General features: G+C 39.8%; 1 protein-coding gene across 1 annotated transcript in view; it reads right to left on the reverse strand.

Annotated features, from left to right (window-relative positions):
* The window catches only part of usp12a (ubiquitin specific peptidase 12a), a 61,690-nt gene that overhangs the window by 12,746 nt on the left and 21,422 nt on the right, over window positions 1-27,522 (reverse strand). The window contains exons 2-7 of the mRNA XM_043691997.1: window positions 16,862-16,942; window positions 14,431-14,644; window positions 11,541-11,776; window positions 10,989-11,065; window positions 10,706-10,789; window positions 4,549-4,746 (exon numbers count right to left, since the gene is read on the reverse strand). Of these exons, the coding sequence (XP_043547932.1) occupies window positions 4,549-4,746; window positions 10,706-10,789; window positions 10,989-11,065; window positions 11,541-11,776; window positions 14,431-14,644; window positions 16,862-16,942 (890 nt within the window). The remainder of the gene's footprint in view (window positions 1-4,548; window positions 4,747-10,705; window positions 10,790-10,988; window positions 11,066-11,540; window positions 11,777-14,430; window positions 14,645-16,861; window positions 16,943-27,522) is intronic.

Below are 27,522 nucleotides of genomic sequence, written 5' to 3' on the forward strand. Positions count from 1 at the left end.
AGGAAATTGGTCAGACATGGTTGAGAGCCCTATCAACATGGCAGCAGGGAATCCTCAGCTGAGGATAAAGGTGTACATGTCTGAATCTCCTCCCCCCCAATCATCAGAACAAATGTGATGGAGAAACTGGGAGAATGGAATGAAGTCCTTACAGGAAGAAGGGGCTGAGGTAACAATAGGGGTTGGTGGATTTATAATGGATATCAGTGGCCAGCTTATCTCCAGAAATGGAAACAAGATGTCAAGGAGGGAAGAGAGGAGTCAGATGGACCATGTGAAGGTGAAAGAAGGATGGAAAATGGAAGCAAAATTGATAATTTTTTCCCAATTCTATAGTTCTTCAATTTTCAACCCCATTATCAGCACCAAGTCCACAGGCTTGCTTATAGCATTTTAGGTAATTTTTTTTCCTTTTAAAGGAGTACAAGTGAGGCTTTTGCCTTCACCACAAAATTAGGCCACAATTTCTAGTTACACTCAATCAAAACGGTTTTCCTCATGTCCCCTTTCATCCTTACAACAATCACTTTAGATTTGTGTCCCCTAGTAACTGACACCACCATTCAGGGAAAAGGGCCTTCCCTGTCCACACATCCAAGCCTCTCATTATTTTGGACACCTCAATTATATAGAAAGGAAAGAAACGCCAAAGTGAACACTGGCTCCTTAAAGAACACAGTTGGGGAAATAATGGGAACCAGGAAACGGTAGGGAGTTGAATAAATATTTTACAACAGTCTTCACTGCAGAAGACACTAATCAGAGTCCAAAAATTCTAAATAATCAAGAGACAACAGGAGAGAAATAAATATTTTGGGGGCACAGTGGTTAGCACTGCTGCCTCACAGCGCCAGAGACCCGGGTTCAATTCCCGCCTCCACACACAAACTCTGTGTGGAGTTTGCACATTCTCCCCATGTCTGCGTGGGTTTCCTCCAGGTGCTCTGGTTTCCTCCCACAATCCAAAAATGTGCAGGCCATGTTAGGTGAAGGCGTAAATGTAGGGGAAGGGGTCTGGGTGGGTTGCTCTTCGGAGGGTCGCAGTGGACTTGTTGGGCCAAAGGGCCTGTTTCCACACTGTAAGTACTCTAATCTAATCTAATCATTGTCACTAGAGAAAAAAAATGCTAGGAAAATTGGACTAAAGATCAATAAGACCACAGGACCTGATAGAATGCACCTTAGGATATTAAAGGATGCACTACAAAATTGTTTTAAGTAATTTTCCAGAAATCCCTAGATTCTGGAAATGTCCAAGAGGATTGGAAAACTGCCAATCTAACACTTTTATTTAAAACAAAAAAGAGATAAAAACACAGGTAACTATAGGTTGGTAAGCTTAACGCCGATCATTGGGAAAATGTTACAATGTACGATAAAGGTCATAACAGCTAAGCATTTAGAAATAAATAATTTGATCAAACACAGCCAACAGTTTCATGAAGGGGTAAATCATGCCTGGCAAAATTACTGAAATACCTTGAAGTGATAACAAGCAGAATAAATAAAAAGGAATCTGAGGATGCAATATAATAGGATTTTTAGAAGGCATTTCGTAAGATAGCACACATTAGGGTTACTTCGTAATATGACAACCCATGGTGTTAGAGGTAATATATTAATATGGTTAGAGGATACAGGAAATAGAGATTTGGAATATGATTGGTTGGGCAAGGGGGTGGCATATCTTCAGGATGGCGATGTATAATTAGTGGAGTGTCACAGACATCACTTCTGGGGCCACAATTACTTACAATTTGAATTACTAACTTGAATGAGGGAAGTGAATGTACTGTAGCCAAGTTGTGGGTAACACAAAAATAGATGGTAAGGTAAGTAGTGAGGATGATGCAAAAAGTCTGCAGAGGGATATAGACACATTAAGCAAGTGGGCAGATATAAGGCAGGAAAATAGAAGTTATGCACTTTGGCAGAAAGTATCGACAAATTGAATATTATTTACATGGAGGAAGACTGCAGAAAACTCCAGAAGAGGGATTTGGTAGTCCTTGTGAATCACAAAGAGCTTAAATCTAAGTTCAGCAAGTAATAATAAAGGCAAATGGAATGTTGGCCTTTGTTTCAAAGGGAGTTGAGTACAAAAGTAAAGAGGTTTTACAAAAACTACACAGGACACTAGTCAGACCACAGCTGAAACACTGAACAGTTTTGGGCCCCTTATTTGAGGAAAGATAAACAGGCATTAGAGACAGTCCAGAGAAGGGTCCCCAGGCTGAACTGGGTGCAGTGTCTTGTGAGGGGTTGAGGTGGTCAAGTCTGTACTTGTTGAAATTTAGAAGAATGAGAATTACCTTATTGAAACATACAAGGTGTTTAGAAGATTGACACAATAGATGCAAAAAGCTATCTTGTTGGAGATTCTAACACCAGAGGAAATAATCTGAGAATAAGAGATCACATATTTAAGATAGAGAGAAGGAGAAATTTCTTCTCGCAGAGGGTAGTGAATCTGTGGAAACATTTATGGCAGAATGTTGTCAAGACTGGGTCATCAGGTATATTCAGGGTTGAGACAGACAAATTTTTAATCAGTAAAGGAATCAAGGGTCATAGAGAAAAGTCAAGAAAGTGAAGTTGACAGTTCAGATAAGCCATGAGCTGATTGAATGGTGTAGCAAACTCAATGGGCTGAATGATCTACTTCTATAACTACATTTTATGGTTTGCAGACCTCCAACCCTCTGGTATCTTGATTGTACCAATAGTTTTGTATTTCTCGCATTAATGGATGCATTAGTGGTTTTTTTTCCAAGATTTTTAGACTCAAACAGTTTTTTTTTTTACAGAATGGAGGGTAGCTAATGTAGTCATACTATTTAAAAAGGGAGATAGATAAAAAAAACAGTCTGGCATTGGTAGTGGGGAAAAATGCGAGACTCTATTATGAAGAGATTTTATAGTGGTCCACTTGGAAAACAATGGTAGAATCAGACACAGACAGCATGAATTTACAAAAGGGAAATCATGCTTGACAAAACTACTGGATTTGTGCGAGGATGTAACTAGTAAAGTTGATCAGGGGAATTAACGCAAGTGGTTCATTTGGACTTCCAGATGGTCTTTCACAGAGTCCCACATAGGAGATTGGTGTAGTATGTTGGAATGGATAGAAAATTTGTTAGGAAACAAAATAGAAATAAATGCGTATTTTTTCTGAATGGCAGGCAGCGACTAGTTGGGTACCACAGCTATTCATGCTTTGTGTTAAATAATTTAAATGAGGAAATTAAATGTAACACCTTAAAATTTGCAGCTAACCCAAAGCTGGGGAAAGGGTGACTGAGGAGGATGCAGAGATGTTGCAGCGTGATTTGGACAGGCTGAGTGAAGAAACAATGCATGGCAGATGCTGTACAAGGTGGATAAATGTGAAGTTATCTACTTTGATAACAGAAACAACATCAGATTACTCAAATAGCTGTAACTTGAGTGGGGAATGTTCAACAAAACTTGGGTATTTTCATGCACCTGCTGAAAGTAAAAATGCAGTTGCAATAGACAGTAAAGAAGGCAAACTGCATGTTGGTCTTTACAGCGAGAGGCTTTGAGTACAGGATTGCAACAGTTATACAGGGCACTGGTGAGGCCAAACTTGGAATATTGTGTACAGTTTTGATCATCTTATTTGCAGAAGGATGTTGTTGCATTGGAGGCAGTGTAGTGACTCCTGGGTCAGCAGCACTGACATAAGAAGAGAGATTGAGTCGGTTAGGATTGTATTCATAGATTCTCTACAGTGCAGAAAGAGGCCATTAATCCAGCTAGCCTGCACATCCATGCACACTACAGGGCAATTTAGCATGGCCAGTCCACCTAATCTGCACATCTTTGGATTGTGGGAGGAAACCGCAGCACCCAGCGGATTTCTAGCAAATGGGAGAACATGCAAACTCCACATTGACAGTTATCCAAGGCTGGAATCAAACCCAAGCTCCTGGCACCATTAGGCAGCAGTGCCAGACATGGAGTCACTGTGCTAGGTGCGTGACTGTGTCAGTGACTGTCTATGTGGAGTTTGTACATTCGCCCCGTGTCTGTGTAGGTTTCTGCCAGGTGTGTGGGTTTCCTCCAGAAGGAATTTTCTAAATTCTGCCTAATTGTTCTTGAACTCTACTTGATCTGACCATTCCACTTACTCTTGGTCTTTCAACCTATGATAGGAGACTGACCAAATGCTTGCATCTTGTGTTCATTCACAATTATTCACCAATATTATTCCAGATATAAATATATCTGCAACGTAGTGCAATAAGGCAAGTATATGAATGCTCATCTTAACTCTCTTGGTGAAGAGCAACCAGCAATAATCCTCATATGATCCTACATACTCAAGTGCCTTGATGGAATCCATAGAGGAAAACTGGGCAGAAATCACATTAATGGAGCATGCAGTAAAATAAATTTTACATAGCAAGTGGTTAGGATCTGGAATACACTTCAGAGTGCTTAATGGATGTGGATTCAATCACAGCCTTCAAAAGGACAATTGGGTAAGTCTTAAGTACAAGTGGAATGGTTATTGCTTACCTTCCACAGTGTACCACCACAGCAACCAGGTCATACATTCTATCTGGATTGGTGGCATCTCCTGATGTGTTGAATAGGCGGAGTTCTAGTGGAAAGACTACTCTGTAGGATAACTTTGTGTATCGATGCAATTGATCCATATATTTGAATCTCTTCAGGTGAAGAGCTAAAATCATAGGCAGTTTCTTTACTTTCATCCTGCAAAATTATACCAAAAGGACATGAAACAAATGTTATAATACAACTCCATTTTGACAATATGGTTTAGAACTTTCAGATTAGAGTTTATCATTTCTTTATTTTATTTATAGAAGTTAAGTCTTTCACCTCTTGATTATATGACGAAATTAATGCATTTAAATTTTTCCCCAAAGTCCCCACCCTCATCCTCTCCAAATCTTAATTCATTGAGGTGACATCTGTTCGCTTAATGTGTTTGTTCAAGTCCGTATGCTACTAATCTACGTCTGTGGCTGCAAACCTCCTTTTGAACAAATGAAAACTATTCTCATATACTACTTTCCACATCTATCAGATAAACATTTTTGGAATCAATTAACCTTGAGCCAGGAGAGCTACTTCTGGCTTAAGAACAGTTTTGTACATTGGACTTTAAAGTAAATAATTTCTTAACAATGACTTACGTTTCTTGTGCATAATACTGCATAACATCTACTGCAGCATAAAATCTTTTTGATAAAAGTGTAAATTGTGATGCAGCTTCAATCAGAAACACTTAGAGCTCTGAAAAATAAGCATTGTATTTGCACTGGGCAGAAAAGAGAAAGAACAAGTCAACTTATCCACGTTGACAGCGTTAGGAACACAACAGGATAATTTTCAGAAGACCTTTGACAAGGTGCCGCACAGGAGGCTAAGATAAGAGCCTGTGGCGTTAGGGGCAAGGTATTGGCATGGATAGAGGATTTGCTCACTGGCAGACAGTATGGATAAAAGACTGTGTTCCAGGACGGCAGCCAGTGACTAGTGGAGTTCTGCAGGGGTTCGTGTTGGGACCACCAAATATTCATGTTATACATTAATGGTCTGGACAATGGAACTGAGGCAGTGTTGCTCAGTTTGCAGATGACATAAATAAAGGTGGAGGGACAGATAGTGTTGAGGAAGTGGGGGAGCTGCAGAAGGACTTGGACAGGTGAGGAGAGTGGAAAAGGAGGCATGTTAGCAATGGTTAAATCATATCTTAACAGGGACTTGAATGGGAGACAAACGGAGGGATAGAAACAGTGTAGCAGGCCTAAATAAGGACGAGGAATCAGCACAGGCTTGGTGGGCTGAAGGACCTGTAGCTGTGCTGAATTGTATTATTATTATTACAACAATATGATAAAGTGTGAGGTTATGCACCTTGGTAGGAAGGATAGAGGCATAGACAATTTTCTACATGGGAAAAGGCTTCAGAAATCTGAAGCACAAAGGGACTTAGGAGTCCTACTTCAGGATTGTCTTAAGGTCAAAATACAGGTTCAGTTAGCAGTCAGCAAGGCTAATACAATGCATTTATTTTGAGTGGGCTAGAATACATGAACAGGGATATACTGCAAAGGCTGTAGAAGGTCCTGGTCAGACCGCATTTGGAATATTGTGAGCAGTTTTGGGCACCGTATCCAAGGATGGATGTGCTGGCATCTGATGAGGGCCAGAGGAGGTTTACAGGAATGATTCAGGGATGGAAGGGCTTGTCCTGTCAGCTGAAGACTCTGGGTCTGTACTTGATGGAATTTAAGGATGAAGGGGATCGGATTGAAACTTAGAATATGGAGAGGCCTGGAGAGAGTGGACGTGGAGAAGACGACTCCACTAGGAGGAGGAGACTAGGACACAAGATCCCCTGAGTGAAAAGACAGCCCTTTAGAATGGAGAGATGATGAGGAATTTCTTCAGCCAGAATGATCTCCTTCTGGATTTATAAGGTGATCAAGAGATTGCAAGGATAAGACAGGAGAGTAGATTTGAGAAACATATCAGCAGTGAACAAACTGTGGAGCAGACTTGATTGCCAAATTCTGCTCCTCTATCTTATGCTCTAACAGGGAAGATTTCACTTCATCCTTCACTTTGAAGTCCATGATCTCATCTCTGCAACTATGAGTAACTACAGAGGAACCTCGATTATCCAGAGGACACGGTGGGGAGTATTTCGTTCGGTTAATCGATAACGGATAACATGGGTAGCCATGCATCGGGACCTAACGATCTCGCTCTGATGATCCAAAGTTAGGTTAATCGAATGCCGGATAATAGAGATTCGTTGTACCTTCCTTGGGGGGGGGGGGGGGGTCAGACATGCAAATCTTCAGGTAACTACTTCTTGCAATCAATGAACCTCAGAGGATTCAGAGAAAATAATGCGAACTTCCTAATATCTGAATTTGCAGCACCTGCCCTTAGCTGCTTAGCTCCTTCAGCATATGTCGCTAGCTGAAAGAGCCTCCAGCTTTGAAATGTCCATTGAGGAGGACAGTTAACATAGAGCAAAATATTACACTAAAAAGGTAAAGTAGAGGTGAAATAATTCTTCAATCAATCTATTTTTCCAAACGGCATTAAATTTTAACATAAATAATAAAAAAACTGCAGATGTTGAAAATCAGAAACAAAAATTTTTTTTAGTTTATTCATGGGACATGGGCATTTATTAGCCCTCATTGCCCAGAAGAGAGTTAAGATGCAACACATTGCTGTAGGTCTGGAGTCTCATGTAGGCAAGGATGGCAGTTTCCTCCCCTAAAGTACATTAGTGAACCAAATGGGTTTTTCCCAACAACTGACAATAGCTTCATAGTAATTATTAGACTCGTAGTTCCAGATTTTTAAAATTGAATTTAAATTCCACTATCACACAGGCTGCTACCACAAACAACTCATTGTCAGTCACAATGGTCCCCATTAGCAGCTATTCATTCTCCAAGGCTGACCTTTATCCACTTCTTCTGCTCAAATGTTTCTCTCTCTCTCTCTGGGCTCCATTTTCACCTATTGTTTATTTCTTCCCCCTCCCCCATGCCATCATTTGCATATAGCTATAATCAGTTCTGAAGAAGGGTCACTGGAACTGAAACATTGATTCTGCTTTCTCTCTACAGATGCTACCAGACCTGGGTTTTTTCTAGCAATTTCTATTGTTAACATGCCTAATTATGCACAGGTTGTTATAGTGCACCTTAAAAGGGAAAACTAATTCTGATGATAAGAACACTCAAGGCAGACAAGATAACTCAATCAGGAGAAAGTGAGGACTGCAGATGCTGGAGATCAGAGCTGAAGAGTGTGGTGCTGGAAAAGCACAGCCAGTCAGGCAGCATCTGAGGAACAGGAGAGTCGACATTTCGAGCATAGGCTCTTCATCAGGAACCCCCCTGTTCCTGATGGGGGGAAATGGGGGTGAAGGTGATAAGACAGAGAGGAGGGTGCAGCGGATAGGTGGGAAGGAAGATGGTAGGATAGTTCAAGAGGTGCCAAGTAGGAAGGTTGGATCTGGGATAAAGGTGGGGAGAGGGGAAATGGGGAAACTGGTGAAATCCACATCGATTCAATGTGATTGAAGGGTCCCAAGGCAGAAGATGAGGCACTCTTCCTCCAGGCATCAGGTGGCTCAAGTTTGGCGGTGGAGGCGGCCCAGGACTTGCATATCCTTGGCAGAGTGGAAGGGGGTGTTAAAGTGTTCAGCCACAGGGCGGTGGGGTTGTTTAATGTGGGTGTCCCAGAGATGTTCTCAGAAATGTTCTGCAAGTTGGCATCCTGTCTCCCCAATGTATAGGAGACTACATCTGGAGCAACGGACACAGGTTTCCATGCTGTACATCTCTACGACTCTATGGTCCTCCTGGGAGCAGATGCGGCGGAGACAGAGGAGAAGGAATTGGTAATAAGAGATAACTCAATCAAACAAAATATGTCTGAATAAAAACCAAAAGAACTGTGGATGCTGTGAATCTGAAACAAAAACAGAAGTTGCTAGAAAAGCTCAGCAGGTCTGGCAGCATCTGTGAAGAGCAATCAAATTAATATTTCAGGTCGTGACCTTTCCTCAGAACTGATGGTAGCTCGGAAAAATACATCTGAAGGTTAACACGAACATGATCCCTGGAGTTCAAAGAGGTATGATCACAGAAAAACAACTTTGAAATGGTTCAGAATGAGCTTTTTGTCTGTCAATTTTTATCACAGTTCAGTCTTGAATAGCAAAAGGACAGCAGAACTAATAAAAATAAAATTTGGGCTGAACTTTGTTACTTATTTATCAACATAATTCGCATAAGTACCAATTCAAGAGGAAATCTTGAATATTTACACTGCGTAAAAGAACTGTGACTGATTGCTCATGGTGTTGTACACTTACGTGTACTGGAATGTACACATATTAATATACTGGGTTCCATTCTCCACAGACAGAAAAGATATATTCACATATTGTGCAGCTTCAACTCAACAAATAGATGAAAACCTTTTGTTGGGTCATTTCACAAGGTAATGTCCTTAGCAATCAGAATGAACCTATTTGGTTTGAAATTTAAACAAAACCTGCCAGTTAATTGTCAATCATCATCAACTGGTGCATTTATTCTCCAGCAGCATAATCATGTGTTTTCAATTTGAATAAGTATTTTTGCAAAAAGCTTATCTTTTACAGCAGTTCTCAAACTGTGTATTGATAAGTGGTGAGAAGTTGATGTGTAATTCATACTTAGAATTTTTAAAAAAGTTATGAAATAGATCTGACCAGATAAGATAAATGGATAGAAAGGCCAAATCAATAAAAATAGAGAAAATTGGTAATGTGGCTAAAAGGGAAAGACCGTTTAAAGGTTTCTCACAAAATATTTAAATGATATATGGTTAATGTCAGTGAAGACAAATTAACAAAAGTAACCCATACAGAAGACTGCAATATCCTTTGAACAGTCTAATACAGTATTTCATGTATGGTTTGTTCCTGATAATTCAGTCATTTTAAATTAGATTCCTGAAGTCACTTTGTATTAAGAGGAAAATGCAACATATGTTTCAATAACTGAAGGTGGACAAAATAAATGAATTACTGTAGTATTGTTAGCTCTTTTAAAGCAACATAAAATGACCAAAATTGCAACCAGATAAATCACTATTATTCTTGCAGCATTTCCAGAAACATCTTACAATAGAACTACTACATTACTTGCTTCCAATGTCAGAATTTATGAATATTTAATACAATTCAGCAGCTTTGTCTGTCACAGTTTGCAGAATATCTATTCCTCATCACCAATATCTGATGACAAAGGACAAATAGTCTGCAGTGGTCAACACAATCATTATAGAAACAAATGGTTAAATGGAGGAGTGAAAGTACTTAATAGCAAATGCACAAAACCAAACATTAGCAATTAATGGAATGAAAACCTGCTGCACCATTAAGCAGTCACAATTCCTCACCAACATTTTACAGATTTGAGTTACTAAGACAAGACTTCCCAAAGTGGCATTACAACCCTATGAGCTACTCCTTCACCACCCCCCTACTCCATTCTCATACGTTGTCACTAAGGGGGCCATAACAATTTTCAAACCTTGAGATGGGTCACATTAGGATAAAGATGGGAAGCACTTATCTATGAGACAGTAAAATTTGGGGTTATTTCTGGCAGGCAAAACTAACAGTGGTTTTGTCCGACGACCCTGTCAAACAGAACATTGATCTCGCCAAGAAAGATAAAGCAAAATGTTTGAGTACCACAAGCAGAGGATATACAACACATATTCAAGTTAAGCATCCAATTAGATAAACCGTTGCCTCACTAGTTAAGGAAAACAATCCACAACACAGTCTAAAATGAGCTTAATAATAGTGTTCCATGATTAAATGTAAAGCACAATTCCCTTTAGAGTCATTCCACTGCAGAAAACACCCATCTTTGCTTTCACATTACTCCAAATTAGTAAAAAAAAATCAGGTAATGATTAATATAAAATATTCTCAGAAAGTTGCCAATACCATAACTATATATTTCCTTTCTTGATGAGGAAAGGGACCGGCAATTTCAAGCTATTGTTTTTCAGAGAATTCTGAACTTATGAACTCCAATAGTTATTGCATCCATTATATAATGGATTAAAAAATCTTTTTTAATCAAAATTGGTTATTATAAATTCTTACCTTTTCTGAGCTTCTTGTTTACTGCAGCATACTTCACAGTAATATTTATATTCACTACATAGTGTCTCTGTATTACTAAAGCCCCTGTGCAAAAAAGACAGATTTTGCATTAATCCCCAATACTTATCAACAAATTGAATTTTAAAGTGATGATAATTGGCTACATATTTTAAACAGGACACCTATGAGTCCAATTATTTAACATGATACGTTAGAATTTTTTCACTACATTGAGCTCTAAAACTAAAAGCTAATTTTATTTAAAACATTTTACTTAGCATACCTCAAACAATGTGTAATTGAAGTGTTCTGCTCCACATCAACAGAAAGGTCCAAAAAGTCTTCATCTTTGCTACTTACCTGTGAAGTAGGGGCAATTTAAAATTACTAACAGCAGGAAGCAGTAACACAATACTCTGAAAGCATTTTTTCCTGAAATACAACATTCTTTCCGGGGCTGCGGTGGATAGTTTAATGATTGGAAACAGTTGTACTTTTAAAGCAAAAATCAAAACCTGAAAGTGACCATTCAATTTGAGTCAACTGCACATTTACCAACAAACTTCAAAAATTAAAAGTATGCGGAGAAAGAGAGGATAAACAGAATTAAAGTAGATGTCCTGCTTTGGAACTGCACATACCCACTGCAGGTCCAGCCACCACAGACAATGAAAAGGAGTGGAAAGTAAAAGATTACCGCTATCCAGCAAATTAGCTGTAACATATTGTTGACATCTCATCCTGTGTTGTAATTATGAGCTTTCTCAAAACATAAGACTTACAAATAATAACAGACAAATTTTGATTCATGAAGTTTAACAAATGCTAAACTTACAGTTTCACAGTTAAGACATCGGGTTTCATTAGTCAAAGTTCCTTGAAACATTTCATGCACCCAAGTTGGTTCTGGTACGTCATTACCATTGCCATTGTCATCATTGATACAGCCATTATGTAGCTGCCCATTCTGTTTTTCCTGCTTTTTCTCTTCCTGCAGGATATCAGCAATGGTGTTTAGCAGGTAATTCAGAAACTCATGAGCATCTTGTTGCATGTAATTATCAAAAAGTTCTGAAAAAAAAATATCAGTTGAGAGGTGAATAATTCTGTCTGTATCGGTAGGGAGCAAAATAAGTGATGCAACATATTTCTAATTGAAGTAGTATTGAATTTAAGTTAAAAATGGGAAGTGCCAGAGAAACTTAGCAAGTCTGGCAGTATTTATGGAGAAAAAAAAACAGGGTTAATGTTTTCGGTCCAGTGATCTGACTTGACTTGAAATGTTTACTGTTTTTGTCTCCACAGATACTGCCGGATCTGTTGAGTTTCTCCAGTACTTTCTGTCTTTGTTTCGATTTCCAGCATTCACAGTCTTTTGTTTTATTTTTCTCAATTTATGACCTTAATTGTGATCTTAACCCTAGTAACAATCAAAACTTAGCTTACGTATCCAAGATACCCATCAGTTCCAGGGATGAAAACAACAAACGATGATCTGGGAATGTGTGGAATGGGTTCAGATGTGATGAACTAGTGTCGTTCACAGTTCCAGCGTAAACCCTTGGTTCTTACTTTCTATGATTTGCCTAACATAGGAAGCCATATGTTTTCTTCGCCACCTCATCAACCTGACTTATTTAAGAATCTAGGGGCATATGCTCAGAGTACCCTGTTTCTCCACAATACTCAACCTCTAATTTGTGTGTTCTATCAACTTATATCACAGTTCTTTGACTGAATCCCATTTTCCTGTTTTCTACCAAACTGATTAGACAATCTTCCGACTATCTGATGCTTTCCTCTTCACTGTCAATCACACAACTATTGCTTGAAATATGTTTTAACTCTGGTTTAGAGCAGCTGCTGGAAGTGAAAAACAATCTGATCTGTGAAAAGACAGATATAACAACAGGGAAGAAAGCGCATTCCAAAGATTTCAGATGCTTAGCTGTGGGAGAAGAAATGTTTTGACAAGCTCAGAGAAGGCAACTGAAACAGAAGTCACTGCGGTTAATGCAAACAGCATAGCTCCAAGGACCTCAGTGCAGCGCCCTAAGAATGGTCTCACATAAGTAGTCAAAGTCAGTAACGTATCTTCAAATACCATATCCTCATAACTATGTGAAGCTAGTGTTTCAATGCTCACTAAACTATCAATAATGTCTATCAACCATGACTCTCACCTTCCAATTGGGAGCTTCACCTTACCCTTACATGCTTGACAACCACAGCATGTGTATCTATTCAAACATAACAGACACATTACCCATGCAAGTATGCACATTCAATAATGCACTTCACTCTCTTGCAGGACATGCTCACACATGACTGAAGGCAGCAGCTGTCTATCAGCAAGGGGTAGGCACTGTGAAACATTCTTTCCTCGTGTTAAACAATGCACTCCATCTTTGGAACCATTACTGATGCCACAGACAATAGCAGGGTTTATAATATCAAGGATGGTATTTTGCTCATGCCTAATCCTTCTTCTCTCATCCCAATTCCCATTATCCTAAAATAATTTCTGATCTGTAAGTTGTTAGCTTGTAAGTATGCATCTCAGTGTCTGCTCCCAAACCCAAGCCCTTTATGTTTTTCTCCTTTCTGATGCCCACAAGAAGCCATCATCTTTGAGAAATCAAAAAACATAGGGGATTCACACTTATGCAAATCACCCTGACATTCCGAAGGAATATTGGTTACATTAATTTACATGCACTCTGGGTTAGTCTGAAATCTTTATTAAACCACATGCTCACCTAACCATCTCTCTCAGGTAAGAGAGAATGAAACTTCTGTCGTTCTTTTAGAGTTTCAGTGACCTCTCATGTGACACACTGTGACAAATCCTCAAGAATTACCTGCTCCAACTTGGAGAAAGCTATTTGGAGAAAGGCTCCTCAACGCCCTGCACAAATATGATTTCCTGTAGAAAGTGTTCCTCCCCACTCCCTCTTTCAGTAGCCTTACCTCCTCTGCACCTCCTGGTGCCAGCATCATACAAAGATAGTCGAAATGTTTTCCCAATGGAGCACTAGTATTTTTCAATATTTAGATACTCTCAACATATTGTGGTCAATTTTCCATTTACAGTGTCATTAAAATAATAAAATCTGGCTAGGGTACTAGAGTAAAACAGAAATACTTAAATTGTTGGCTTTCACTATGATGATTTACCTATCTAACACTGACCAATCATCACCTTTTATTTGGTGAATAACTTCAAGAATTTAAAATCAAGGTGGTGTTGTCAGATGAACCGTATCACAGATGCAAAGAATTCTTTTGATTACATTACAGTGTGGAAACAGGCCCTTCGGCCCAACAGGTCCACACCGACCCGCCGAAGCGCAACCCACCCATTCACCCCTTACCTAACACTACAGGCAATTTAGCATGGCCAATTCACCTGACCTGCACATCTTTTGGATTGTGGGAGGAAACCGGAGCACCCGGAGGAAACCCACGCAGACACGGGGAGAACGTGCAAACTCCACACAGTCAGTCGCCTGAGGCGGGAATTGAACCCGGGTCTCTGGCGCTGCGAGGCAGCAGTGCTAACCACTGTGCCACCGTGCCGCCCACATTCTTATAGCGTAGAAGAGGAGCATTTGGCCTATCGTATCTACACGAGTTCTCCAAATGAGTATTTCGCTCAGTGCGATTATCCTTGACATTTGTTCACACGATAAGACCATCTTACCTCCCTTGAATAAAAATCTTACCATTTTCTTTCCGTAATCTTGTTATAAACTTTTTAGGAGGTATTACACCGACTTTTTTCTTCTGTGTAGCTATATTGTGGAAGAGATCTGCCAAGCACGTGAGTAGATTTTCCTTTCTCCTGGGCTGATTTTTGTAGGCTAGAACTTTTTCTCGAAATGGACGGCAAAAATAAAGTGCCTGAAGGACTGAGTTACAGTAGCAGGTGTTCCCAAACTAATAGCACAGAAAAGAACAAACAAGCTGAAATAAGCCAAAGTAAAGTAAGAACAGTTCAAAAAAAGTAAAGCTCATGATATAGTTGTAAGAATAAATGATTTAAAAACCTCCTATTCATTGAGGTGATGCCAATTTTAAGATTTCCTTTTATCTTTTGGCAACCAAAATGTTACCTTGCAGCTTTATTTGTATTTTCCAACTCAGGTAGCATTACGAGACAAAAGTTGTTTTTATTTTATAAATATTGTGGGGGAGGAAAAAAAGTAATTACATGAATTCATGCAAAAATAAATCCAATTGTTCTTCAACTCTGGAAGCTTCAGAATGATTTTCAAATACTAAGAGACTGGGCCATACTTTTGTTTTTGAATAGACATACCAAAATCAATTATAGTGCATGACTCAGTTGAAACCATTTAAAAAAAATAAAAACTGCACAGAAAGTTGCTATAAAACTCAAGCAATCACAATAATGCTGACATCATGTGACCTCAAGCCACTCTGTACCCAAATACTTGCATGGAAGTCTATACCAACACAATTTGTGTAAAACCAGGAACCTTGCACAAGTTATGCTTCACATGGGAGTGCAGCCATGTAAATGGAAGCAGAGGCTTTCGTTTGTTGGATCTTGGAGACAGCATAAATGATTGTAGACATTTGCACATAGTTTATTTCAGCATTAAACTGATGTAAGTCAATTATATGCAAATGTCCTAACAAATAGCACAACTTCACTCACCATAGTTATAGAGAATTTCCTGCTCAATGTATGCAACCATCACTTTTTCAATTTTAACCAATTAAAATTAATTCTACAGGGAAGTATTAAAAATTATAAACTACGTGGTAGGTTTTTGGAAAAATATGATCTTGAATGCTCAATTAATTTCCATTTATTTGATTGCATTATGGAATTACATCAGTAACCTAAACCAATGACAACCTTTTCTAGTGTTACTTGCAATGATCCCTGGTGTAGAGGGATTGTGTTATCATGAAAGGCTAAATAGGTTGGGACTCTACTCACTGAAGTTAAGAAGAATGAGAGGTGATGTCATTGAAACACATAGGATTCTTAAGGGGCTTGACAGGATAAATGCTGAGCGGATATTTTTTCTCATGGGAGAGCCTAGGACCAGAGGACATTGTCTCTGAGTAAAGAGGCACCAAATTAAGACTGAGATGAGGAGGAATTTTCTCTCAAAGGGTTGAATGTCTTTGAAACTTCTTACCACAGACAGCTGTGGACAGCACCTTTGTGTGATTGACAGAGATGGAGAGATGTATTGGGGCATCAAGGGTTTAAGGGGAAATACAGGAAGGTCAATATGAGGAATGTTGAATTAGCCATGATTTTGCTGAATGGCAGAAGAGGCTCAAGGGACCCAGCAGCCTACTTCCATTTCTATTTCTTAAGGTCTTATCATTTCTCAGCATTGATCAATTAAACTAATTAATTTAGACACTGACAATTATATTCTATCTTTCCATTTACACTCTTCCTAGAGTCCATAATATTGCATTATGTTAACGAACAAACAAACAATGACTGCAATTTTTTAAAAATCCAGAAAGACAACAGCCTTAGAATCAGAGAAAGGAACAGTCAAAAGCATTGATTCACCCACCAAAAATAGCTGGTGAAAATCTTTTAGGTGGCCTTGGAGGCTCTTATATTTGAACATCTAAGACTCAAGTCAGTTCATTGCACTAAAAGAGTGCATGAAAATAGATAATTATATTAATAGGGCTATGATACTCGAACTACAATGATGGAAAAGATAAGAAATATATTAGTTGCATTGATACTTTTTTGTTCCAGGAAATAGCCATACTTTTGTTCAGAAAAAATGGTCAAAAGCTAATGGAGTTCTACGTTTTTTGTATTTCAAATAACCTGAATACACTAAATATTGTCACAGTTTGACAAGAGGCAAATACACGAAGGATATGGGCAAGAAGTATTTCGCTCGGTTAATCAAATTCAGGATAATCGAATGTCGTAACAGTTTAGTCGAGCATCGGGATCTTGCAATCTTGCCGGATAATCCGATATTTGGATAATTAAATGCCAGATAATTGAAGTTCCTCTATAGTTAACACTTCATCCCAACACCATTAACTCTCAGAACTAAATATACAAATACACAACAAAATTCTTTAATAGGTCAATAACTTTTAGGGATATTTATAAAATCACTCTCCACTTACATTGACTAAGCCAAAATAATGCTCATTGACTGGAAACTGTTCTGGTCCAATTTCTTTCTCCAAAGCAGAGGCATTGATGCCCTAGTGGAAAGAACAGGGAAAACCATTAAATGACTCATACTCATCTGTACTCATCAACAGTGAAGCTGAACAAAAAGAGTGGACAAAATATCTTTCACATACGAAGTTGAATAATTAAACACAATTCATAAATCTCTGTTGGTAACATTATTGTATCTGAAGTCCAGGGGTCACAGACTCATACAGTATAGAAGCCACTCAACTTATCAAATTTGTACTGCCACAACTACATTAAAGTGGTACTAATCACACTTTCTAGCATTTGGCCCAGAGCTTTGAATGCTATGACATTCCAAGTACTTTTTGAAGGTTGTGAGGTTACTCACCTCAACTATCGTCCCAAGCAGTGCACACCAGACTCCTACTGCCCACTGGGTGAGAAAATGTTTCCTCAAGTTCCCCTAAACCTTCTAAATTATGCTCCCTTGTTACTGACCTTTCAATTAAGGAGAATCTAGCCTGTCCATAGAGTCATACAGCATGAAAACAGACCCTTTGACCTAATTAGTTCACGCCAACCATGTTCCCATACCAGACTAACTCCACTTGCCAATGTGTGGCCCATATCCCTCCAAACCTTTCATATTCACGTTCTTATCCAAATATCTGCTAAATGTTGCAACGGTACCTCCATCCGTCATTTTCTTTGGCAGTTTATTCCACATACAAACCATTTTTTTAAAAATGTTGCCCTTCATGTCCTTTTAAAAATCTTTCCCCTCTCACCTTAAAAATATAACTACCCCACCCTAGGGAAAAGACTTTTGTTTTTTTACTGTATCTATGCCCCTCATGATTTTATAAACCTCTATAAAAGGTCACCACTCAACATTCTATGCTCTAGTGAAAAATGTTCCAGCGCATCCTGCCTATCTTTATAGCTCAAACCCTCCATTCCCGGCAACATCCCAGTAAATCTTTTCAGAATCCTCTCCGATTTAATCATATCCTTCATCTAGTACTGTGACCAGACCTGCACACAGTACTCTAGAATAAGCCTCACCAACATCTGTACAACCTCAACATGATCCCAACCCCTACACTAAAAAGGAGTGAGCAATGAAGGCAAGTGTGCTAAATGCCTTCTTAACCACCCTGTCTTCTTGTGATGTAAATTTCAAAGAATTATGGACCTGAACTCTCACGTCTCTCTGTTCTACAACACTACCCAGGACACTACCGTAAATTCTAAAAGTCTTGCCCTTGTTTGTTTTACCAAAATACAATACCTCGCATTTATCCAAATTAAATTAGGGCGGCAAGATGGCTCATTGGTTAGCACTGCTGCCTCACAGAGCCAGGGACCCAGGTTCTTGGGCCACTGACTATGTGGAGTTTGCACAATTCTCCCTATATCTGTGTCGGTTTCCTCCATGTCCTCTGGTTTCCTTCCACAATCACAAAGATGTGCAGGTGAGGTGAACTGGCCATGTTAAATTGCCCACAGTAATCAGGGGTGTGTAGATGAGGTGCATTAGTCAGCAGTAAAATGTCAAATAATAGGGTCGGGGAAATGGGTCTGGGTAGGTTGCTCTTCAGAGGGTTGGTGTGGAGCTGCTGGGCCGAAGCGCCTGTTTTCACGCTGTAGGGATTCTATTCTCTTCTACAAACGCCATCTATCATTCCTCAGCCCATTGAGTCAATTGATCAAGATCTCTTTGTAATCTTAGTGCCCATTGAAAAAGGTCATCTATACCACAGATTTTGGCGTCAAACTTACTAACCATGCCTCCTAAATTCTCATCCAAATTGTTGATATAAAAGTGGACCCGGAACCGATCTCTGTGGAACACCACTGGTCACAGGCCCCCAGTCCAAAAACACAACACTCCACCACCACCCTAAGGCCAATTTTGTATCCAATTGGCAAGTTCTCCCTGAATCCCATGTGAGCTAACTTTACTAATTAGTCTACCAGGCAGAACCGTATCAAAGGTTTTACTAAAAGTTCATGTCAAGAATGTCTACGGCTCTGCTCTCAATCTTTTTGATTACTTCCTCAAACAACTCAACCAAGTTTATGAGACACCATTGCCATGCTGACTATCCTTAATCAGTCCTTGCCTCTGCAAATGCACGTAAATCCTATCTTTCAGAATCACCTCCAATAACTTACCCACCACTGATGTTAGAGTCTCAGGTCTACAGTTCCCAGACTTTTCCTTATAGTCTTTCTTAAATAAAAGCAAAACATTAGCCACCCTCCAGTCCTCAGGCACCTCATTTGTGGTTATAGCTGATACAAATCTCTCCGCTAGGGGCCCTCTAATTTTTTCCCTAACTTCCCACAACATCCAGGACATACTTGATCAGGTCCCAGAGATTTATTCACCTTTATGTTTTCTTAGATGTCCAGCACCTCCTCTTCTGTAATGGCAACTGTTTCAAAACATCAATATTTATTTCCCTGAGTTCTCTAGCCTCCACTTCTTTCTCCACAGTAAAAACTGACGTAAAATATTCATTTTGCATCTCTCCCATCTCCTGGGGCTCAAATCAGAGTCATACAGCACAAACATCAATATTTATTTCCCTGAGTTCTCTAGCCTCCACTCTTTCTCCACAGTAAAAAACTGACGTAAAATATTCATTTAGCATCTCTCCCATCTCCTGGGGCTCAAATCAGAGTCATACAGCACGGAAACAGAACCTTTGGTCAAACCAGTCCAAAACTAAACTAGTCCCACTTGCCTGCTCCTGGCCCACATCCATCCAAATCTTTCCTATTCATGTATCTATCCAAATGTCTTTTAAACATTGTAACTGTATCCACATCCACCACTTTCTCAGGAAGTTCATTCCACACACGAACCACCTTCTATATAAAAAGTCTGCTTCATGTCTTTTTTAAAATTTGTCTCCTCTCACCTTAAAAATGTGTCCCTTAGTGTTGAAATCGCCCATTTGAGGGAAAAGGCAACTACCATTAATTCCATCTATATCTCTCGTTATTTTATAAACTTCTACCAGATCGCCTTTCGATCTCCTACGTTCCAGTGAAAAACAGCCCAGCCTTACTTTATAACTCAACCCTTCCATACCTGGTAACAACCTATTAAATCTCTTCTGAACTCTCTCCACCTTGATAATATCCTTCAACTGGGCGACCTGAACTGGACACAGTATTCTAGAAGAGACCTCACCAATGTCCTGTGCAACCAGAACATGACTTCCTAATTCCTATGCTCAAAAGACCAAGAAATGAAGGCAAGCATGCCAAACTCATTTTAACCACCCTGTCTATATGCAATGTAAACTTTGAAGAATTTTGTACCTGTATCCCTAGGTTCCTCTGATCTACAACACTGTTCTGCACTGTCCTTCAAGGCCCAACCATTAATTGTGAGAGCCGTACCCTTACTTGATGTAGCAAAATGCAATATCTCGTATTTATCCCGATTGAATTCTATTTGCCATTTTTCAATCCATTGACCCATTTGATTCTTTCATAATGTCAGAAAACCTTCTTCACTGTAACTAATGTAACCAATTTTGGTGTTGTCCGCACACTTACTAACCATGCCTTCTAGATAGCCTCATTGATCTTTCAGAGTCCCAATTCTCTGTCTAGTTGCTCTTAATTTACTTATAAAATCTCCTTGGATTATCATTAACCTTATCTGCCAAGGCTCTCTCATATCTCCTTTTTGTCCTTCTGATTACCGTTTTAAGAAAGCCCCTACACCCTTTATAAACTTCAGGAGATTCATTTGATCCCTGTTGTCTATATCAAATATATTCCTTATTCTTGACCGGAACCTCAATATCTTTATCCATCCATTGTTCACTACCAGCCTTATCCTTCACTCTAACAGCAACAATATCTCTGAACCCTCGTTATCACACTTTTGAAAGCCTCCCACTTGTCAGTCGTACTTTTACCTGCGAACAGTCTACTCCAATCAACTTCTGGAAGTCTCATACCATTAACATTTGCCTTACCCCAACTAAGAACTTTAATGTATGGAAGACCTATCCTTTCCCATAATTTTATTAGTTTTAAGATCACTCACCCCAAGTGTTTCCCTACTAACACAGTCACTTGCCTCACCTTATTTCCCAAGAGAAGGTCAAGTTTTGCTCTCTGAATAGGTACATTTACATATTAATAAAGAATATTTCCTTGAACACGTCACAAAGTGCTCACCATCCAAAGTTCATAATATTATGGCAGTGCCAGTCAATGTTTGGAAAATTAAAATCCCCTATTACAACCCTATTATTCTTACATACAACTGAGATCTCTCTACATAATTGCCACTCAATTTCACACTCACTCTGGGGGGGCTTATAGTACAATTCCATCAAGGTGATCATCCCTTTCTTATTTCTGAGTTCTACTTATAAAGCTTCACTGGATGATCCTTTAGATATATCCCAAGTACTGTTGTAATGCTTTCCTTAGTCAAAAACACCTCTTCCCTCTTGCCTCCCTTTCTATCCTTCTTGTAGCAAAGAAAAGCCGATACACTGAGCTGCCAGCCTCGTCCTTCCTCAGCCAAGTTTCTGTAATAGCTATCTCATCGCAGGCCAATATTCCCAAACATGCCGACTTAATCAGACTTGCCTGTAAGGCACCTTGTATTGAAATAAATGCAGTTTAATTCTTCAGAGTTACTTTGTTCTTTGACTTGCTCTTGTCTGTCTTGCCATTTTCACTGCTACTTAGGAACTCCCATCCCACTAGTTTTCAGACTCCCAAAACAGAACTAGCAAGTCTCCCCAACAGAATACTGGTTTCTTTCTAGTAAAGATAAAACCCATCCCTTCTGAACAGGTCTTTTGTCCCAGAACAGATCTCAATGATACAAGAAACTGAATCCTTCAGTACACCATCTATTCAGCCATCTATTCAGGCTTATCTTCCCTACATTTTTATTTCTACTGTCATTAAAACATTGCACTGGGATTAAACCAGAGATTAGTACTTTTGGTCTTCTGTTTTTTTAAGCGTTCTACCTAACTTCCTATATTCCGTCTGCAAAGCCTTATCCATTTCCTTAACTGTGTCATTCTTACACGTGTATAACAATTTCTGGCTTCTCATTCTCCCCTTTGACAACATGCTTCAACTGTTTTGAGGTATCCTTTACCCTGGCACCAGGAAGTTCAGCATACTATCATGGATTCATGGTCATGGCCACAGAATCTCCTATCTGTGCTCCTGACAGAACAGTCCCCTATAACAATGCCCATGCCCTTCATAATCTTATAAACCTCTATCTGGTCTCCCCTTGAGTTTCCCTGCTCGAAAGAAAACTGCCCAAGCTTATCCAGCCTCTTTTCGTAGCAAAGCTACACCATTCAAGGCAATATTCTAGTGAATCTCCTCTGCATCCCCTCCAATACAATCATATCCTTCCTATAATAGTGACCAGAACTGCACACAGTACTCCAGCTGTGGCCTAAACAAAGTCCTGTACAGCTCCAACATAATCTTCCTGCGCTTGTAATCTATACCTGGACTAATAAGGCCAAATGTCCGATATGCCTTCTTAACCTCCCAATTAACCTGCCCTGTCACCTTCAGGGATCTATGGTCAAACACCCCAAGAAATGGCAGATGGGGTTTAACTTCGATAAATGTGAGGTGCTGCATTTTCAGAAGGCAAATCAGGGCAGGGCTTGTACTCTTAATGACAAGGTCCTGAGGAGCATTGCTAAACTAGAGACCTTGGGGTGCAGGTTCATAGTTCCTTGTAATTGGAGTCGCAGGTAGACAGGACAGTGAAGGCAGCATTTGGTACGCTTGCCTTTTCTGGTTAGTGTAGTGGGTATAGGAGTTGGGAGGTCATGTTGCAGCCGTACAGGACATTGGTTAGGCCACCTTTGGAATACTGCATTCAGTTCAGGTCACCCTACCACAGGAAAGATGATGTGATACTTGAAAGGGTTCAGAAAAGATTTAGAAGGACGTTTCCAGGGTTGGAGGGTTTGAGCTATAGGGAGAGGCTGAATAGGCTGGGGCTATTTTCACTGGAGGTTGGAGGCTGAAGGGTGATCTTATAGAGGTTTATAAAATCATGAAGGGCATGGATAGAGTGAATAGCCAAGGTCTTTTTTTTTTCCCCTAGTGTACAGGTGCCCAAAATTAAAGTCTATAGGTTGAAGGTGAGAAGGGAAAGATTCAAAAGAGACTTAAGGGCTAACTTTTTGACGGAGGACGGTGCATGTATGGAATGAGCTGCCAGAGGTGGAGGCGGCTGGTACAGTTACAACATTTAAAAGCCATCTGGATGGGTATATGAATAGGAAGGGTTTAGAGGGATATGGGACACATGCTGGCAAATGGGACTAGATTAAATTTAGGATATCTGGTTGGTAAGGACAAGTTGGACCTAAGGGTCTGCTTCTGTGTTGCACACCTCTCGTTCTCTGTTCCTCTGAGCTTGCTGATGCCCTCCACTAATTAAGTATTAAATTGGAGTAGAATCTTTAGGTTCCTGCTGTACTGTTCATGTTCATTTATCAAACTGCTAACAGGTACACGTTCTTGTGAACATTAAAAAAAGTCATTACTGCACAGACTTTACTAAGACCGAAGTGTGTGATGGAGCTACGTAGAGTTAACAAGGACAATAAACAAGCTAGTTATTTACATAAAACACCAAACTCAGTCTTGGAAAGACTTCAAATGAATAATCAAACTACTACTAAGTAGTATCTGCCAAAACAATAGCCAACATGGACTTTATAGTTGGGACAAATCTAAATAGAATATATTGTCAAATTTGTACATTCTCTCTAATACCATTAATTACATTTTCAAATACAGAATACTTCATCCATGTGTTTGTTACCTCTTAAACTGACAATTAGAAGGATCTCCTGGCTGACCAACCATCTTGCACTCAATATGTATGAGTTCACAACCTATGGAATCTCATTCACACATCCCCTGTGTTCACTGACTCCAGTGGCTTCCACTGGAGTCCAGCAATACTTCAAATTTAAATTTTCATTCTCATTTTCAAACCCTTTCAGGCCCTTGACCACACTTAATGTAACAACTTTCTCCAACCCACCGAGAACTCAGCATTCCACCTTTGGCCTCCTGCAAAATCCCAATTTTATCTCTCTGACAATGTCAGCGACTTTAACTGCCTGGATCCTTGGATCTGGAATTCCCTTCCAAAAGCCTCTCCACCTTTCTCTCTTCCTTTAAGAGATTCCATAAATTCTCCTTCAGTGCTTAAAGTTTTCATTATCTGCTCATGTGGACCTCCTGGTGTCAAATTCAGCTTGATAAAACTCCTACAGTGGCTGCTATATGAATGGAAAGCATAAATATAAGTTACTGATCTGTTTTCAACCACTTTTCATGCAAACTATTCTGGAAGAAATTTTCAGTGAAAATCCTTTCTTTGGGGATTATACTACCAGCTGCATAAATTTTGTTCAACACTAACTGTTCAAAACAATATGTTATTTAAAATGAAGCAATACTTATTTCCCAAAAGGGAGTAAAGATACAAGTACTGTCAGCAGTTTTTGAGTTAGTTTCCAAATTTTACGATCATTCTTCCTTACTTACGTTTTCTTCAAAAGCCTACCATAAATTATACATTTAGTATTTCTATTGATGCTACTCATGACACTATGCTGAGTTCTCTGCCTCATGTTCTGGAATCCTCCCATTATTTTCTGCATATCCTTCCAAAAGTTATTCAATTAACAGAATGTACATGTATTTGGAAAGGAAACCTTTGAGGAGAAAGTGAGGTCTGCAGATGCTGGAGATCAGAGATGGAAATGTGTTGCTGGAAAAGGGCTGAAGAAGGGCTAATGCCCGAAACGTCGATTCTCCTGTGCATTAGATGCTGCCTGACCTGCTGCGCTTTTCCAGCAACACATTTCCATCTTTGGAAAGGAAACGACTGATTAGGGATAGTCTGCATGGCTTTGTACATGGGAAATCATATCTCACGAACTTGATCGAGTTCTTGAAGAAGTAACAAAGGGGATTGATGAGGGCAGAGCGATAGATGTGATCTCTACGGCCTCCAGTAAGGCGTTCGACAAGGTTCCCCATGGGAGACTGGTTAACAAGGTTAGATCTCATGGAATATAGGGAGAACTAGCCATTTGGATACAGAACTGGCTCAAAGGTAGAAGACAGAGGGTGGTGGTGGAGGGTTGTTTTTCAGACTGGAGGCCTGTGACCAGTGGAGTGCCACAAAGATCGGTGCTGGGTCCACTACGTTTCGTCATTTATATAAATTATTTGAATGAGAGTATAAAAGGAATAGTTAGTAAGTTTGCAGATGACACCAAAATTGGAGGTGTAGTGGGCAGTGAAAAAGGTTACCTCAGATTACAACAGGATCTTGATCAGATGGGCTAATGGCTGAGAAGTGGCAGATGGAGTTTAATTCAGATAAATGCAAGGTGCTGAATTTTGGGAAAAGCAAATCTTAGCAGGACGCATACACTTAATGGTAAGGGCCTAGGATGTGTTGCTGAACAAAGAGACCTTGGAGTGCAGGTTCATAGCTCCATGAAAGTGGAGTTGCAGGTAGATAGGATAGTGAAGGCGGCGTTTGGTATGCTTTCCTTTATTGGTCCAAGTATTGAATACAGGAGTCGGGAGGTCATGTTGCGGCTGTACAGGAAATTGGTTAGGCCACTTTTGGAATATTACTTGCAATTCTGGTTTCCTTCCTATCCGAAAAACGTTACGAAACTTGAAAGGGTTCAGAAAAGATTTACCAGGATGTTGCTAAGGTTGGAGGATTTGAGGTATAGGGAGAGATTGAATAGGCTGGGGCTGTTTTCCGTGAAGCGTTGGAGGCTGAGGGGTGACCTTATAGAGGTTTATAAAATCATGAGGGGCATGGATAGGATAAATAGACAAAGTCTCTTGCCAGGGGTGGGCAAGTCAAGAACTAGAGGGCATAGGTTTAGGTGAGAGGGGAACAATATAAGTCAGACCTAAGGGGCAACCTTTTCAGGCAGAGGGTGGTACATGTGTGGAATGAGCTGCCAGAGGAAGTGGTGGACGCTAGTACAATTGCAACATTTCAAAGGCATCTGGATGGGTATATGAATAGGAAGGGTTTGGAGGGATATGGGGCAGGTGCTGACAAGTGGGACTAGATTGGGTTGGGATAGTTGGACAGGTTGGACCAAAGGGTCTATTTCCGTGCTGTACATCTGTCGGACTCTACAGGCCAGCTCGTTTAACATCTGTCATAGGGAAAATGTTAGAAACTATTATTGAAGATGTTATAACTTGGAAGTTGGATAAGTTCAGGTGTTCAGGAGGAACCAATATGATTTTGTCAAATGAAAATTACGTTGAAATAATTTATGGATTTCTCTGAACAGGGAGCTTATGCTCTAGATAAATGGGAACCCGTGGACATAATGTAGTTAGATTTCCAAAAGGCATCTGATAAGGTGCCATATCAAGGTTACTGTGGGAAATAAAAGCTCATGGTGTAGGAAGTAACATATTGTCTGGGCAGTAAATGACTGGCTAACAGGAAGTGTAGAGTAAGAATAAGTGGGTGTTTTACAGGCTCACAGGATGTCACAAGTGATGTGCCACAGGGTTAATGCTGGGGCCTCAACTCTAACTTATACAAATAACTTGGATGAAGGTATAGTAGCTAAATTTGCTGACAAAGATAAGTTGGAAGGTGGGACGTTAAAAATACATAAGAAGCCTACAAAGAAATATAAATAGGTTAAATGAATGGACAAAGATCTGGCAAATGGAGTATAATGTAGGAATTTATGACATGGTGAGAGGTTGAAGAGTTCTGAGCTGCAGAGAGTGATGTGTGCACTAGTGCGTGAATCAAAATATTAGTTGTTGATGAGTGTGGTGCTGGAAAAGCACAGTCGGTCAGGCAGCATCCGAGGAGCAGGACAGTCAATGTTTCGAGCATAAGCCCTTCATCAGGATGCCTGCTGAAGGGCTTATGCTCAAAATGTGGACTCTCCTGCTCCTCGGATGCTGCCTGACCGGTTGTGCTTTTCCAGCACCACACTCTTCTACTCTGAGCTTCAGCATCTCCAGTCCTCACTTTCTTCCCATAAAAGACTAGTATGCAGGTACAGCAAGTAAATCAGATAAGCTCATAAAACGATATGGTTTATTGCAAGAGGAATTGAATGTAAAAGCAGGGAGGTTATGGTTTGGTTATACAGGGCATTGGTGAGACTGCGCCTGGAGTACTATATACAGTACTGATCACCATTCTTATGGAAGGATACTAGTGCATTGGAAGCCACTCAGAAAAGGTTTACTGGACTATTACCTGGAATGAGTAGATTGTCTTATGAGGAAAGGTTAGAACTGTTTCTTCTGAAGCTTAGAAGAATCAGGGTGACTTAATTGAAGCATACAAGATGCCGAGGAGACTTGACCAGGTGAATATTGAAAGGATGTTTCTTCCTGAATCTAGAATGAGGGCCCACTGTTTGTTATAAATGAGTGTCCCATCTTTTTAAAGATGTGAAAAAAATTCTGAGGGTTGAGTGACTTGGAAATTAACAATTTCAGCCAGATCTTATTGAATGGCAGAGCAGGCTCGAAGGGCCGAGTGGTTCACTACTATTCCATATTTGTATAT

The sequence above is a fragment of the Chiloscyllium plagiosum genome, chromosome 6, assembly GCF_004010195.1.
Source record: "Chiloscyllium plagiosum isolate BGI_BamShark_2017 chromosome 6, ASM401019v2, whole genome shotgun sequence".
NCBI classification, from domain to species: Eukaryota; Metazoa; Chordata; class Chondrichthyes; order Orectolobiformes; family Hemiscylliidae; genus Chiloscyllium; species Chiloscyllium plagiosum.